Here is a 14,258-nt window from a genome sequence, read left to right on the forward strand (position 1 = left end):
TACCTTTGCCCCCGGTAGGAACCGGAAGTCGCTGGGAAGGCCGAGTTCCGAGCTTTCTGATTGGTGAATGAAGCTCTCGGGCGGAGGTGCCTGAGGATCGAGAAACCGGAAGTGGCGGTCGCCGCGGCTGCTTGGGCCGCCGCGATGCAGGTGAGGAGGAACGTAGTTGATTCTACTGGCAGCTAGTTAACCTTGGGCAACCCGACTGAGAGTGGGCTGGCCGAGGACGGGGAAGAATTGGTACCTGGCGGAGTGGGCAGTACTCGTGGCTGTGGAGGGAAAGCGGACGGGGGCGGGAGGGGGAGCGAGGCCTACGCGACCGAAAGCAGCGCCCTAGAGACCTGGGCTTGGTTGAACCCGGCTGACAGAGGGACAGCTCGGCTAGCCGGGAGGAAAGAGGCAGCGCCGACCTGCCGGGGGCCGAGAAAGGATCAGATAGTCTTTTGGAGAAGCTGAGATAAAATTCCAAGGAAAGACAGCTGAGGAAAGTGGTGGGCTGACTCAGACCGACCTGGGCTGTTGGATACAAGTACAATAGGGAAGCTGTAATTGGGGAGAAGCTGAGGGCTGAAGCTACGCTGTGTTTGTAATCTGATGCTGTGGGTGGAACCCAGGATAAAGTCCCTGTCAAGCATCGTGTTGGGTTTGCAAGATGATTTTGCATCCTTCTTCCCAGCTCGTGCCCTAATAATCGTTGAGGGTGAAGGACTGATATAAAATGGGAGACCACCGATGCTGTATGGCAAAGAAATGCTTTGCAGACTTTCAAGAGATAAGAAACACATACGAACTTTCTTGGTTTTGTTTTTCTTTTAGTGTATACACCTGTGAGAGACTTCTCACTGCGGTTTGAACTCAGAGCCTCATACAGATTCTCACTCAGTTCTCTTCTTCCCCCACCCCATCAGGGCTAGTACTTTGCTATTTGAGCCACACCTCTACTTCCAGCTTTTGGCTGGATAATGGAACTCAAGAAACTTGCAATTTTGTCTGCTTAGGCTAGCTCTAAATGTCAGTTCTCAGATCTCAAGATGCCTGAGTAGCATGGTGTGAGTAGGTGGTGTGAGTAGGTGGGGTGAGCCACTGGTGCTCTGCTTTGGTAAATGTTTGTGGCTCAGCTGAGCTTGTGAAAGGAACACAAAAATATTAGCACAGAGTGAGTACACATTAAGTCATCAGGGAGAAGACTGAAATATCAATACAAAGGATAAATGAAGAGCTGAGAGGCAGGACAGAGCTAGTGTTCAGAATATGCCTATGGCAAGGGGGTAGCTCAAGGAACAGGGGACCTGCCCAGCAAACCCAAGGCCATGAGTTCAAACCCCAATACTCCAAAGCAGAAAAAAGTCATAAGACATATTCTAAGACAGGGAAAGATGGTATACATGTGGTTCAGAATTACCCATTAGATAAACAACTTCAAGAATTAGGTCTGACAAATACTTCTCAGTGAAGCAGAGCAGGGTATATCTAATGCTATGCTACGTTTAATGCTATGCATGGATTAGGAGGTGTTAAGAGAAGAAATAAGTTGGTAGGAGGACTGAGGTCAGAGTTGATGCTGTCTGTAACACAAATGCCAAAGATAGAAAACAACATAGCTTTTCGGCTTTCTTCTGAATGTGCTACATTCATCTATCTGGGTAACCAGTCTGTTACTCTTGATGCAGAGGGAGGAGAAGCAGCTTGAAGCCTCATTAGATGCACTGCTCAATCAAGTGGCTGATCTGAAGAACTCACTAGGGAGTTTCATTTACAAGTTGGAGAACGAGTATGACCGGCTGACTTGGTAAGGGTTGCCAGGACAAGCCAGGGAGGGTTTCATGGGTGGGGGACCAGACCCCCTGATGGACAGGACATGTGCAGTGATGTAACCATTTATCAAACATCTCTTGATTTGGAAAGAGCCAGGTTGCCCAACATTTAATGCATAGTTTGGCTTACAGTCTCAATGGCAAGGAAATAGAGAAATGCCCAGTTTCTTTAAACAGGTTTTTTTCTAGGTTTTGCTTCTTCTTATTTGATTTATTTATTTATTTATTTATTTTTTGGTAAGGAGGTCTTCGTTCAGTGGAGAAGCCTCTTAGCCCTTTTAATGCCAGATTTGTTTCCACAGCTCTGACTGAATGTTAACATCCAACCTCCTCTGAAATAGTGGATCGTACTTCTTGGCTAGGATAAAAACTTTTATCCAGTTTCTCAATTTTTACTTGTAACAGTATAGCCATCATTCCTGTTTTGCCACTGTTCTCAACCCAGTCAAAAAGTGAACTATTTTTTGTCTACATGTATGTCAGAAATTGAAAGATTATTCCTCTCTTTCAAACTAGTACTACTGTTAGTTAATCTGGTTCCCATCTAGGCTAGTAGTCACAGGGCTATCAGTTGTTTGGGGGTGTGCCTAGTCTAAAGGACCTCTTCAAGATTACAGGACAGAGAAAGAGTGGAACATTCTGATATACTTTTACCATCACTAGGCCCTCTGTTCTGGACAGCTTTGCTTTGCTGTCTGGACAGTTGAATACTCTGAACAAGGTCTTGAAGCATGAGAAGACACCACTGTTCCGTAATCAGGTCATCATACCTCTGGTATTGTCTCCAGACCGGGATGAAGATCTCATGGTAAGAAAAGGAAAAAGATCCAACTTGGAAGTTCTTACATGAAAATTTAGAGCACAATTATTGATTGGCTATTTTAGGAGTTCTGGATGTGGGGTAGTGTGTGGCAGTAAGAAGCAAGGACTGGGCTGGGAATGTGGTTTAGTGGTAGAGTGCTTGCCTAGAATGCATGAAGCCCAAGGCTTAATTCTTCACATAAACAGGAAAGGCCAAAAGTGGCACTGTGGCTCAAGTGGTAGAGTGCTAGCCTTGAGCACAGAGAGGCCCAGGGACAGAGCCCAGGCCCTGAGTTCAAGCCCCAGGACTGGCAAAAAAAAAAAAAGTAAAGGAGAGATATTTTGAGAATTCCTAACATTTTCTTTCAAATTATAAATAATGCTTCTTGGGCTGGGAATGTGGCTTTTAATAGTAGAGTGCTTGCCTAGCATGTATGAAGCCCTGGGTTCGATTCCTCAGTACCACATACACAGAAAAAGCCAGAAGTGGTGCTGTGACTTAAGTGGTAGAGTGTTAGCCTTGAGCAAAAGAAGCTCAGGGACAGTGCCTAGGCACTGAGTTCAAGCCCCGGGACTGGCAAAAAAAAAACCCCAAAAAACCAAAAAACCAAGGACTATATTTTGGAAATACTGCTTTTCTTCTAGAAATGAGAGAGTCAAATACCCTAAAATTTCTGAGACTGTGTCACCAAAGCAAAGGAAGACCTTTCTCTTGTGATACTTGTTTGTTTGTTTGTTTTTGGGGGGGGGTCCAGTCATGGAGCCTAAACTCTGGGCCTGGGCGCTGTCCCTCAGCTCTTCAGCTCAAGGCTAGTGCTCTACCACTTGAGCCACAGCACCACTTCTGGCTTTTTTCTTTCTGCTTATGTGGTGCTGAGGAGTCGAACCCAGGGCCTCATGCATGCAAGGCAAGCACTCTACCACTGAGCCACCTTCCCAGCCCGTGATACTTGTTTTGAGGGGGAAAAGGTCTGTGTTTTTGTGATCTTGTCTATTCCAGTCTTTAAGTAATGGTTCAGAGAGAAAGAGAGACAGTTTAATTTGCCCTTAGGTGTGCTAGAGATAGGTTATAAGAAGACAAGTGAATGAGACATTGTCCTAGGAAGCTAGTTACTATAGCTCAGGTTGTGTTTTACACGAACATGCACTGTTTGCCTGTGAAAATCAGGCTCAGTCTTCTTGAATGCATAATAAACCCCATAAAATTTGTGTTACAGCGTCAGACTGAAGGACGGGTACCTGTTTTCAGCCATGAGGTGGTCCCTGACCATCTGAGAACCAAGCCTGATCCAGAAGTTGAAGAGCAAGAGAAGCAACTGACAACAGATGCTGCCAGAATTGGTGCTGATGTAGCTCAGGTTGGATGGAGCCACTGCCCTGCTGCCCCCATCCTATCACAAGCTATTAGCACTCCTGTGTAGTAGGGATGCACAGCTCATCACACTTGGCTTGTCTATGAAAGAGCACAGAGAAGAAACTTCTTCATAATCATGTCCTGCTTACCTTAATCATTATCAAATTTGTGTTACAGAAGCAAATCCAGAGCTTGAATAAAATGTGCTCAAACCTTCTGGAAAAAATCAGTAAAGAGGAGCGAGAATCAGAGAGTGGAGGTAAAGCGGGATTGGTGGCAAAACAGGGACTGGTATGTAAGATCACTGGAATAGGAATGGTGGTTCAGCTAGTAAAGTGAAGACACAAGCATAAACTGCTTAGGGAAGGATTTGCAACCATGTTAGTTTTCTGTTTAAGGTCAATCTTGGAGCATATCAAATGACAAAGTGGGATGGAGACTTATCGATAGACTTGGGATCTTCTGGCTCTTTCCATGAATTGTAAGGGAGTCTAGATGCTACTGAAGTCAGAACTTCATGTCTTGGCAGTCATCACCAGTCTTTCAGCTGTTAAGTTCAGCTCAGAGCCAGACACAGATTTCAGGATGTCTACTTTTATTTCAGGTCTTCGGCCAAACAAACAGACCTTCAACCCTGCAGACACCAATGCCTTGGTAGCAGCTGTTGCCTTTGGGAAGGGTCTGTCTAATTGGAGACCTTCAGGCAGCAGTGGTCCTGGCCAGCCAGGCCAGCCAGGAACTGGAACAATCCTTGCAGGGGCTTCAGGACTGCAGCAAGTACAGATGGCAGGTGCTCCAAGCCAGCAGCAGCCAATGCTTAGTGGGGTGCAAATGGCCCAAGCAAGTCAGCCAGGTAAGGTGGCAGTGGTTGAGCTAATGTATAGGAATGAAGTACATTAACTGGGTCCCTAGCATTCTCAGACCTGGAGATTTTCTCTTTTCTCCTCTATGTTGTGACTCAGTACAAAAAAAAAAAGGTGACTTGGAAAATAATTTTCAGCAGTTAAAAAAAAAACAACTCACTTGAGATTGTAGTAGACACTGGCTAAAAAACTTTGGATAGCAGAAACTGCTCTTGCCTCCCATCCTCATCTCTTCTGTCTCAGTTGTTCTGTCCCTTTTACTCAAGATATTAAGTGTGTGGTCAGTGTAGAGAAATGAACAGTCAGATCTCATTCAAGACCATTTGTTAGGTCAATCAGTTGTTGACAAGCAGGTACTTTTCCTACACAGGAATTCTCTTACTACTCTGTCTATTGCTCTAGCTGTTGGCTTCTTGCCCCCCCCCCCCCCTTTTTTTTTTTTTTTTTTTTTGGTGCCAAGTCTGGGGCTTGAATTTGGGACCTAGGCACTGTTCCTGAGCTTTCCCCATCCTACCTCAAGGCTAGTACTCTACCACTTGAGCCATAGCTCCACTCCAGATTTTTTGGTGCTTAATTGGAGATAGGAGTTTTATGGACTTTCCTCCTCCAGCTAGCTTTGAACAGCAATCCCCAAATACCATGAGTAGCTTGGATTATAGGTGTGAGCCACCAGCACCTGACCTCTTGCCTTCTTTCGTGGTCACTTTTTTTTTTTTTTTTTTAATTTTTTTATTGTAGAGATACTATACAGAGGGTTACAGTTACATGAGTGAGGTGATGAGTACACTTCCACTTCCTCTTGAACATTGTTACCCCCTCCATTGTTTTCCCCCTACCATCCCCTCCCTCCCTCCCTTCCCCAAGGTTCTTTTTTTTTTTTTTTTTTTTTGATCGTGATTAAGTGATTACTTAATTTCCGGAAATTCACAGTATTGTGGAATAATGATGCTCATTTAAAGTCACAAGTTCATTCTAACTTTCCTGGAGCAAATTGTCTATCACAGTCTGTAATATATAACGGTGCTCATATGTTATATACCATATATGTGATCAGCAGCATGGGGATATTTAGTAGTGGTTCAACCAGATGAGTGGGAGTTCTTTGTTCGTGGTCACTTTTTAGTAATTTTAAAAACACTTTGGAGGAGTCCAGATGCTAGCAGAGATTTCCTCCAGATTTTCTAGGAGAAAAAAAACAACCCTAAAATAAGAGCAGACAGTACCTTATCACCTATGACATTAAGCAGTGGTACCCCAGGTTTAGCTATCTTTTCCAGAAATAAACAGAAAGTAATGCTCTGATTCTCACCATTCTACCAAATCACCACTTTCTTCTAGATAATTCCAGAAAGGGATCTACTGAAGAACCATAAATTTTGATTTCTGCCAATCAGGGCCAGAGGTTCTGAGATAATAAGACAAATGTCAGGAAGGAACCTGAGAGACTACATTTTTTGGTTTATTGTAAAAGTCTTACCTTGTTTCAGATGTCTTTCTTTGTGTTCCTTTTAGGGAAAATGCCAAGTGGAATAAAAACCAACATCAAGTCAGCTTCAATGCATCCTTACCAACGGTAGCATGGACAGCAGCCTCCACTCCCAGGTGATCTGTGGTGGGCAGTGAAATTACATTTTTCCTGTAGACCCCATAAAAAGAATACGGGCTCTCAGCAACACATCCCAGCTTCACTGGTGAATAGCTGTGTGACAACGAACAAATAATGCAATTTTTCTGGGCCTGTTTTCTCATTTGTAAATGATGGTAATACCTACCTCATAGGGTTGTTGTGAGGATTAAAATGAGAAAAAAGATTGTAAAAAAAAAAAAAAAACCCAACAACTTAGCACAGTATGTGAAAATAATAAGTTCTCAATAAATGATAGTTTTTACAGCTATTTTTCTGCCCCTTTCTCCCTCCCCCTCCCTGCCCCCCCAGTCCTTGATCCTGAACTCATCCTGAGCTGATACTGCTCCATATCAATGGTGAAGCTGATCTGATCAGCTAAAACCCGGGATGATTTTGTGCTTCCAGAAAGCAGCCTATATGTCTTGGAAGCATATTGTTTCTGTAAGCACTCTTGCTCAGGGTCCATCCTGCTAGCCCTTTAGACTGTAAGTGAGGAAGTTTCTAGGGTAGGACAACCTTCCACCTATAACTCTGATGACGCTTGAGCCTGTGTCTTCTGAACTGGCTTAAATCAGCTTTTATTTGGAAATGGATAATAGTCTCCATCCTTTTTTCTGCCCTATACACAAGAAGAAAGGTGTCAAAGGACCAGTAGGTGGGAGATTTCTCAGGAAGTGCCTTTCTTACATTTCACTAAGCCACAGGCTGGTGATGGGAGGAGTAGCTCCAATAGTAGCTTTGCTTTTACAGAGTTGTGGAACAGAGTGCATTTGGGCAGCCAGCCATGTTGCCTTTCTCAGCACTCCTTTATAGGCAGGAATATGTATTTAATCAGCAAAAGTGAGCCAAAACAGTTTCTTTATAAAATAAAGTTAGTTATATTGATGTTCACTGGCTCAGGGTTATCTGACAGCATTTTATGAGAGTTAATACAGAGAATTTCAACAGTGCTTCAAAGCAATTCTAATTTGATCTCTGTAAATATTTCCTTGTCTTTAATTATCTTGGATGTGGAAACCCAGAGATACCCAGTTTATACCTGCCAAGTGTTGTTTCTTCTCTAATGTCATACACTGGTACTTTGACCTTTGATCAGTGTTAAACAATATTCTACCAGACTGTGGCAGCAGAGGTCTAAAAAAGTGGTTCCAGATGTTACTTGGTCCATCAACACAAGCTTAGTGACCACACACACCACAGCAGGGGAGTCCTGCTGTCATCTCTTGGGCCCCAGACCTTTCTCCCACTTAAACAGACTGACCTATCAGCCCACTGAAGTGTTATCTTCTCAGTTCTTCTCTTTCCACTCAGAAAGCTAACTTCAATATTGGGTAGACCACAAGCTAGATTTTTCTAGACTCCCCAGATCATCTTCCAGTGAATGTATCAACTCCATTGTATCAACTCCAAAGACTTTTGTTGTTTTTGTGAGAGGGTCTCATTATATAGCTCAGATCTGTGCAGAACTCTTAATCCTCCCCAGTGTTGTAATTAAGAGGCATATTCCGATGTACCTCACAAGTTTCTTTGTATCCCAGGCTGATTCTGAGATCTTATTTCCACCACCCGGTTGAAATGGGTTCCTTTTCCTTTAAAAGCAGAACATCTTCCAACAGGAATAAGTGCAAGGCCTCACTTACAATCTGGGCCCTTAAGAAACACTCCATGCCAAGGAGGTGCTCACACCTCCAAAGTCACCGTAGGCACACATGCTCTCATTTCCATCTTTTTTTTTTTTTTTTTTTTGTCGGTCGTGGGAATTGAACTCTGGGCCTGGGCGCTGTCCCTCAGCTCTTCAGCTCAAGGCGAGCGCTCTACCACTTGAGCTACAGCGCCACTTCCGGTTTTCTGGTGGTTTTATTGGAGATAGGAGTCTCACGGTCTCTCCTGCCCGGGCTGGCTTTGAACCGCGATCCTCAGATCTCAGCCTCCTGAGTAGCTAGGATTACAGGCGTGAGCCACCAGCGCCCAGCCATTTCCATCTCTTATATAAAGAGAAAACAACTCCTCTTTGAGGCCCTTATACCTAAGTGAACACCTCAATGGAAGGAATAGATCTTGACAGCCAGGCCACTTGGTCCCTTGGGAGGGAGCATATGTGAAGAAGAGGACATTCATGACTGTTTTTTGCTCAAATTTAGATTGGCAAAAGGTGATTCTTGTCCTATTCTGGTATTCTTTTTTTTTTTTTGGTCGGTCGTGGGGCTTGAACTCTGGGCCTGGGCGCTGTCCCTCAGCTCTTCAGCTCAAGGCGAGCTCTCTACCACTTGAGCTACAGCGCCACTTCCTCTGGTATTCTTTTTTCTGATTCTGACCAGTTTTTCTCAGGGATTGCACTTTCTCCTACTTTTGGAAACTCTGGAAAAAAGGATTAGATTGTCTCCCAGGCTTGTTTCTGGGATGGAGAAAGAAGAGGCAGCTGTGAAATCTCAAGGGCTTACATAGCACAGTTCATCCCCTTGAAGGCAGAAGGTTATTGAATCAATGTCAGTATTATCATCCATTGCCTAAGACTTTTCCATGTCCAGTTCTTCCCTGAAGCTAAGATTCAGTCATATATGAACCTTCTTTTACACGTTGCTCAGGTCACCTTATTCTGTTTTTCTTCCAGTGTGGCTTGCTGCCCTACTTAACAGGTTCACCTCACCCAACCATTCACTGTTTTGGAAAACGTCTAAGATTGATAGATTGCAGTCAAGTGCTGTGTCTAGCTCTATAATAGATCCCAGCACAAGGCCTGAACTGGGGGAATGTGATTGTCCACCTCTGTCCTGTAGCTATAAGGAAGAAGCCGAACTCTGCAAGAATACCCTAGTACAAGGCTTGGCTTTTTTTTCCTATTCCCTTACCACCTCCCCCAGGCAGCTGGAAACAACTTCTCCCTTTGTCTGATTTTCTTGTACAGAATAATCCTCCTTATGGACAATGTATTCTCTGTGTCTTGTGGACACAGGGGCCGTGTAAGCTGATCCCAGCACCGGGCAGGACAGAGGCTGAATCCTTCCAAATGCCCACCCTGGGTCAGTTCCTGATTACTATCCAGAGGAAACTAATAAGGGCTGTATTTTTTTTTTTCTGTCTGCCTTAGATTTGGGCTGCCGGTAGCCCCAAATGCTAAACCTGGTAGTTTAGTGTTAGCCAGAAGTAGGACCAAGAGTTGTGGTCCATTTTCTGGTCATGCTTGAGAGTTCACAGCTCCAACTTAAAGAAGCTTGATTGGCTCTTTCATGAAAATCTGGAATGCTTGCACTTAGGGTTTGTCATCATGTGGATGAAAGTTTTCTGATTAGAAAAGGTGGCAATTTTTCAGCTCATTTGACAAGACCATAGTGCTCCATCCTACCAGCATGTGCCTTGTCCCACAGGACAAACTTCTCTTTTTTTCCTTGGACAATTTCTATTTCTATTTCCTTTTTCTTTCCCTCCCTCCCTTCTCCCCTCTTTCTTTCTCTCTTTGGTGCCAGTATGAGGGTATGAACTTGGGCCCAATTGCTATCCCTTTGCTTTTTTGCTCAAGGCTAGCACTCTACCACTTGCCCAGCACTCTAGCTACAGCTCCACTTTCAACTTTTTTTCTGGTTAATTGGAGATAAAGGCTTTATAAACTTCTGCCTGGTCTGGCTTTGAACCACAGTCCTCAGCCTCCTAAGTAGCTAGGATTATATGGGTGAGCCATTGGCACTCAGCTGTTTTCTTTGTTCTTGAGTGCTTTCAGGATGTCAGCTACTATTTGGATATAGCAGTTTCCTAGGCACAGCTTGGATTAGTTTCCTGACTTTCTTGGGCCTGTTTTTTTGGTTTTTGGTTTTTTGGGGTTTTTTTTAACCTACATGATCCCAGTGATCTCTATAGGTTGAAAGTGTCTGACAAACTTGTGCAGACCTTTTGGTTTGTTTTCCTTACTTATAGGGCTATGTTACATAGATAGGCCAGTTTTTCTAGATTAATCCTAATTCCCTAAGGCTTCTACAAACCGTTCCCAAAGTTCACTTTTGCAACTACTTTTGCAAACCACTTTTGCAACCTTTTGTAAACCACTTCCCTAACAGTTTTCTGACTTTCATACAATTCTCTGATAAATATTTAACAAAGAGATGTTACCATCAAGATATGTGTATGTTGGAAATCACCTTCCCATAGACATCTATCTCTCCCATGGATAAGATGTGTGGATGGAGAGATGACTCCTTCAACAGAGGAATAATTTTAGACTTTTTCTTTTTCTTTTTTTTTTTTTTTTTTTGGTCGGTCATGGGGCCTGAACTCAGGGCCTGGGTGCTGTCCCTCAGCTCTTCAGCTCAAGGCTAGTGCTCTACCACTTGAGCCACAGCGCCACTTCTGGCTTTTTGCTTTTTGGTTATGTGGTGCTGAGGAATCGAACCCAGGGCCTCATGCATGCAAGGCAAGCGCTCTACCACTGAGCCATCTTCCCAGCCCGATTTTAGACTTTTTCTCTATTATAGTAACTTCCCTTACTGAACTAAATATAAAGTGCCCTGGGCCATTCTTACTTTCTGCCATTCCTCTGCCTTGCCTTGTTCGCACCCCAATTCTTTAGTTTGTAGTCCTTTTGATTCTTCTTCATTGTGTTTTGTCCCTCCCCCACATCTTTTGTCATTTCTGGGACCACCTAGTCTTTTTGTTGTTGTTGTTTTGTTTTGGTCTTGGGCCTGGGTGCTGTCTCTGAATTTTTTTGCTCAATACTAGCACTTTACCAGTTTGAGCTATAGCTCCACTTCTGGTTTTCTGGTGGTTAATTGAAGATAAGCATTTCATGGACTTTTCTTCCTAGGCTGGTGTGAACCATGATCCTCAGATCTCAGCCTCCTGAGTAGCTAGGATTACAGGTGTGGGCCACCAGTGCCTGGCTTGACCACCGTGTGTGTGTGTGTGTGTGTGTGTGTGTGTGTGTGTGTGTGTGTGTGTGTGTGTGTGTGTGTGTGTGTGTGTGTGTGTGTGTGTGTGTGTGTGTGTGTGTGTGTGTGTGTGTGTGTGTGTGTGTGTTTGTACACGTACACACACTGGAACTGGGGCTTAAACTCAGAGTCTCATGCTCTCTTTTTCAATCAAGGCTTACACTCTACCACTTGAGACATACTTTTACTTCTTGCTTTTGGATCGTTTACTTGAGATAAGAGTTTCTCACTTTTCTGCCCGTACTGGCTTTGAATCATGATCCTCAAATCTCATCCTCCTTAGCTAAGATTAGAGGCAGGCATCATTAGCACTATTACTTAATGTTGTTTTTATGTGTCTTCAGAGTTACAAATCCTTATTGGCTCTATATGCCCTCTCTAACATAATTCTTTCTTTCTTCAATATTGGGGTTTGAACTCAGGACTTAGCATGTGCTAGGCAGGTGCTCTACTACTTGAGCCAAGTCTTAGCCCTTTAATTGACCAAATTTCCTCACATCATTTAACAATACTGAACATTTCCTTCAAATCTCTTTTTCTCTCAACTTCTGTGGCACAAAGTTAACTTGTTCTTTAACCTCTGGCTGTTTCTTCTTTGCAACTTCTGGACTTTGGACCTTTGTATGCTTTTTTTTTTTTTGTATGCTTCTTGAATGTTGTTTTTCTCTGACTTGTCTTTAATCCTCTTTTCTCCCCAAAACAGACAGCCCAGATGTCTCTGCTGAGATGCAGATTATTGTCAGGTATCTCTACCTATAGGAGCCACAAGTTCCTTGGGTTCTGGATGTCCAAATCCAGCCATCCTCCCTGCCCCTACCCCCCACCATAACTTCCTTTTCTGATTTTTCTGGTCATTATCTAAGCAAGGAATACAGGGGCTATCCTACATTCTTTCTCTTCCATGTCCCTAGTTCTATAACTGATCAGATACCGAATTCTATCAGTTTGTTTCCCTAATATAATTCTGTGTGGATTCATTGGTATCTATCCTGTCTTATAGCTTATATTTTGGGCCTCTCAATAAAAATACTCTTCAGACGCCCTAGTTCTAGTCCTGGAAATTCCATATTCTCTTCCAAAAGTCTGCCAGATAGATCTTTCAAAAATTTAAATCTGGGCTGGGAATGTGCTTTGTGGTAGAGTGCTTGCCTAGCATTCATGAAGCTCTGGGTTTAATTCCTCAGTACCTCATAACCAGAAAAAGCCAGAAGTGGCTCTGTGGCTCAAGTGGCAGAGTTCTAGCCTTGAGCAATTAAAGCTCAGGGGCAGTGCCTAGACCCTGAGTTCAAACCCTAGGATGGGCAATAAATAAATAAAATTATAAAATAAAATCATCCCAAAGTGTTCATTTTATTTGAGGGGCAAGGAATGCAAATTTAGCATGCATATATTATTAACAGGAAATAACCTCCCAAGAATTCCTGCTAGTCTGAAGAACTTCAGACTAAGACACCAGAATCATTGGCAATATCTACCCATTGGAAAAGTTTTTAGAAATAGCTCACATTTCTTGAAAGGCAAGTACGATTCTGTGATGCAGACCCTTACGTCCTCCTAACTCATCTATATTGTGGTGTAAACATCTTAGTTTCCAGAAGGTAAATTGATTTTCAAACCTCCATTCCATTATCCCCACTACTCCTCTATGTTGTACCCTCATGCTGTCTGATAAATACCCCATTAACTTTCAAATTCATCACTTGTATGACTGTGATACTTTCTTTTTTTTTTTTTTTTTTTTTTTTTTTTTTTTTTTTTTTTGGCCGTGGGGCTTGAACTCTGGGCCTGGGAGCTGTCCCTCAGCTCTTCAGCTCAAGGCGAGCGCTCTACCACTTGAGCTACAGCGCCACTTCCGGTTTTCTGGTGGTTTATTGGAGATAGGAGTCTCACGGTCTCTCCTGCCCGGGCTGGCTTTGAACCTCGATCCTCAGATCTCAGCCTCCTGAGTAGCTAGGATTACAGGCGTGAGCCACCAGCGCCCGGCTGACTGTGATACTTTCTAACATCCTAGGCTCTTCATAGCTCAATGATACTGCCGCTCAAAAAAGTCAGTCACTGCCTTTGTTATGCTCCACCTTTGTACTATGAACAAATCTATCCTAGCTCTTGCTACACTTTATTGTCCTTTAAGTCTAAGTACCGTGAACTGTCAAAGTTTGGCCATAGTTCTTCTAACCTGAGAACAATAATCTTTGGTAAGATAATGTGTGCCTGGTATACTATAGTATCTGACTTATCAGAAACACTAACAAGGGCTGGGAAGGTGGCTCAGTGGTAGAGCGCTTGCCTTGCATGCCTGAGGCCCTGGGTTCGATTCCCAGCACCACATAAGCAAAAAGAAAAAAGCCGGAAGTGGCACTGTGGCTCAAGTGGTAGAGCGCTAGCCTTGAGCTGAAGAGCTCAGGGACAGCGCCCAGGCCCAGAGTTCAGGCCCCACGACCGGACCCAAAAAAAAAAAAAGAAACACTAACAATGGGAATGCTACTATTGTTATTTCCATTATGATTTAGCTTTGGAGAGGTAACATAAAATAACAGTTTGAATGAATAGATTCTAGTGGCAGAATGCCTGGGTTTAAATCTTTGCCCAATCACTAGCTCTGTAGCCCTGAGTAGTTAGTGTACTTCTCTCTGCCTCCATTTCCTTAGTCCTATAGAGGATAATAATAGTGGCTAGTTTACAAAATTGCAAACGTTAGTGGGTCTTCAGTGGGACTGTAGTGGGTCAACGTATATAAAGTGCTTAAGATAGTTCCTAACAGTCGGAGAGCCTCAGTACACATTAGCTAGTCCCACAACAGCAGTCATTGTTTGAATAAATCATTGACTGACAAATCTTTCTGAGAAGTCGGAACTTCTCCCTCCTTATATAGCTCTCCTGTGC

At 43.5% G+C, this 14,258-nt stretch overlaps 1 protein-coding gene across 2 annotated transcripts; it reads left to right on the forward strand.

Annotated features, from left to right (window-relative positions):
• Positions 1-90: 90 nt before the first annotated feature.
• Positions 91-7,344, forward strand: LOC138803438 (mediator of RNA polymerase II transcription subunit 8). Of its 2 annotated transcripts, XM_069987461.1 has the most exons (7): positions 91-150; positions 1,671-1,789; positions 2,478-2,622; positions 3,833-3,973; positions 4,147-4,228; positions 4,574-4,822; positions 6,345-7,344. In XM_069987461.1, the coding sequence occupies exons 1-7, from the start codon at positions 145-147 to the stop codon at positions 6,407-6,409; spliced, it is 807 nt and encodes a 268-aa protein (XP_069843562.1). In that variant the 5' UTR covers positions 91-144; the 3' UTR covers positions 6,410-7,344. The 2 variants fall into 2 exon arrangements, with proteins under 2 accessions (XP_069843562.1, XP_069843563.1); XM_069987462.1 differs by lacking the exon at positions 91-150 and having other exon boundaries at positions 1,665-1,789.
• Positions 7,345-14,258: the final 6,914 nt, after the last annotated feature.

This window comes from Dipodomys merriami, unplaced genomic scaffold, assembly GCF_024711535.1.
Source record: "Dipodomys merriami isolate MVZ:Mamm:240054 unplaced genomic scaffold, mDipMer1.0.p SCAF_34, whole genome shotgun sequence".
Taxonomy (NCBI): Eukaryota; Metazoa; Chordata; class Mammalia; order Rodentia; family Heteromyidae; genus Dipodomys; species Dipodomys merriami.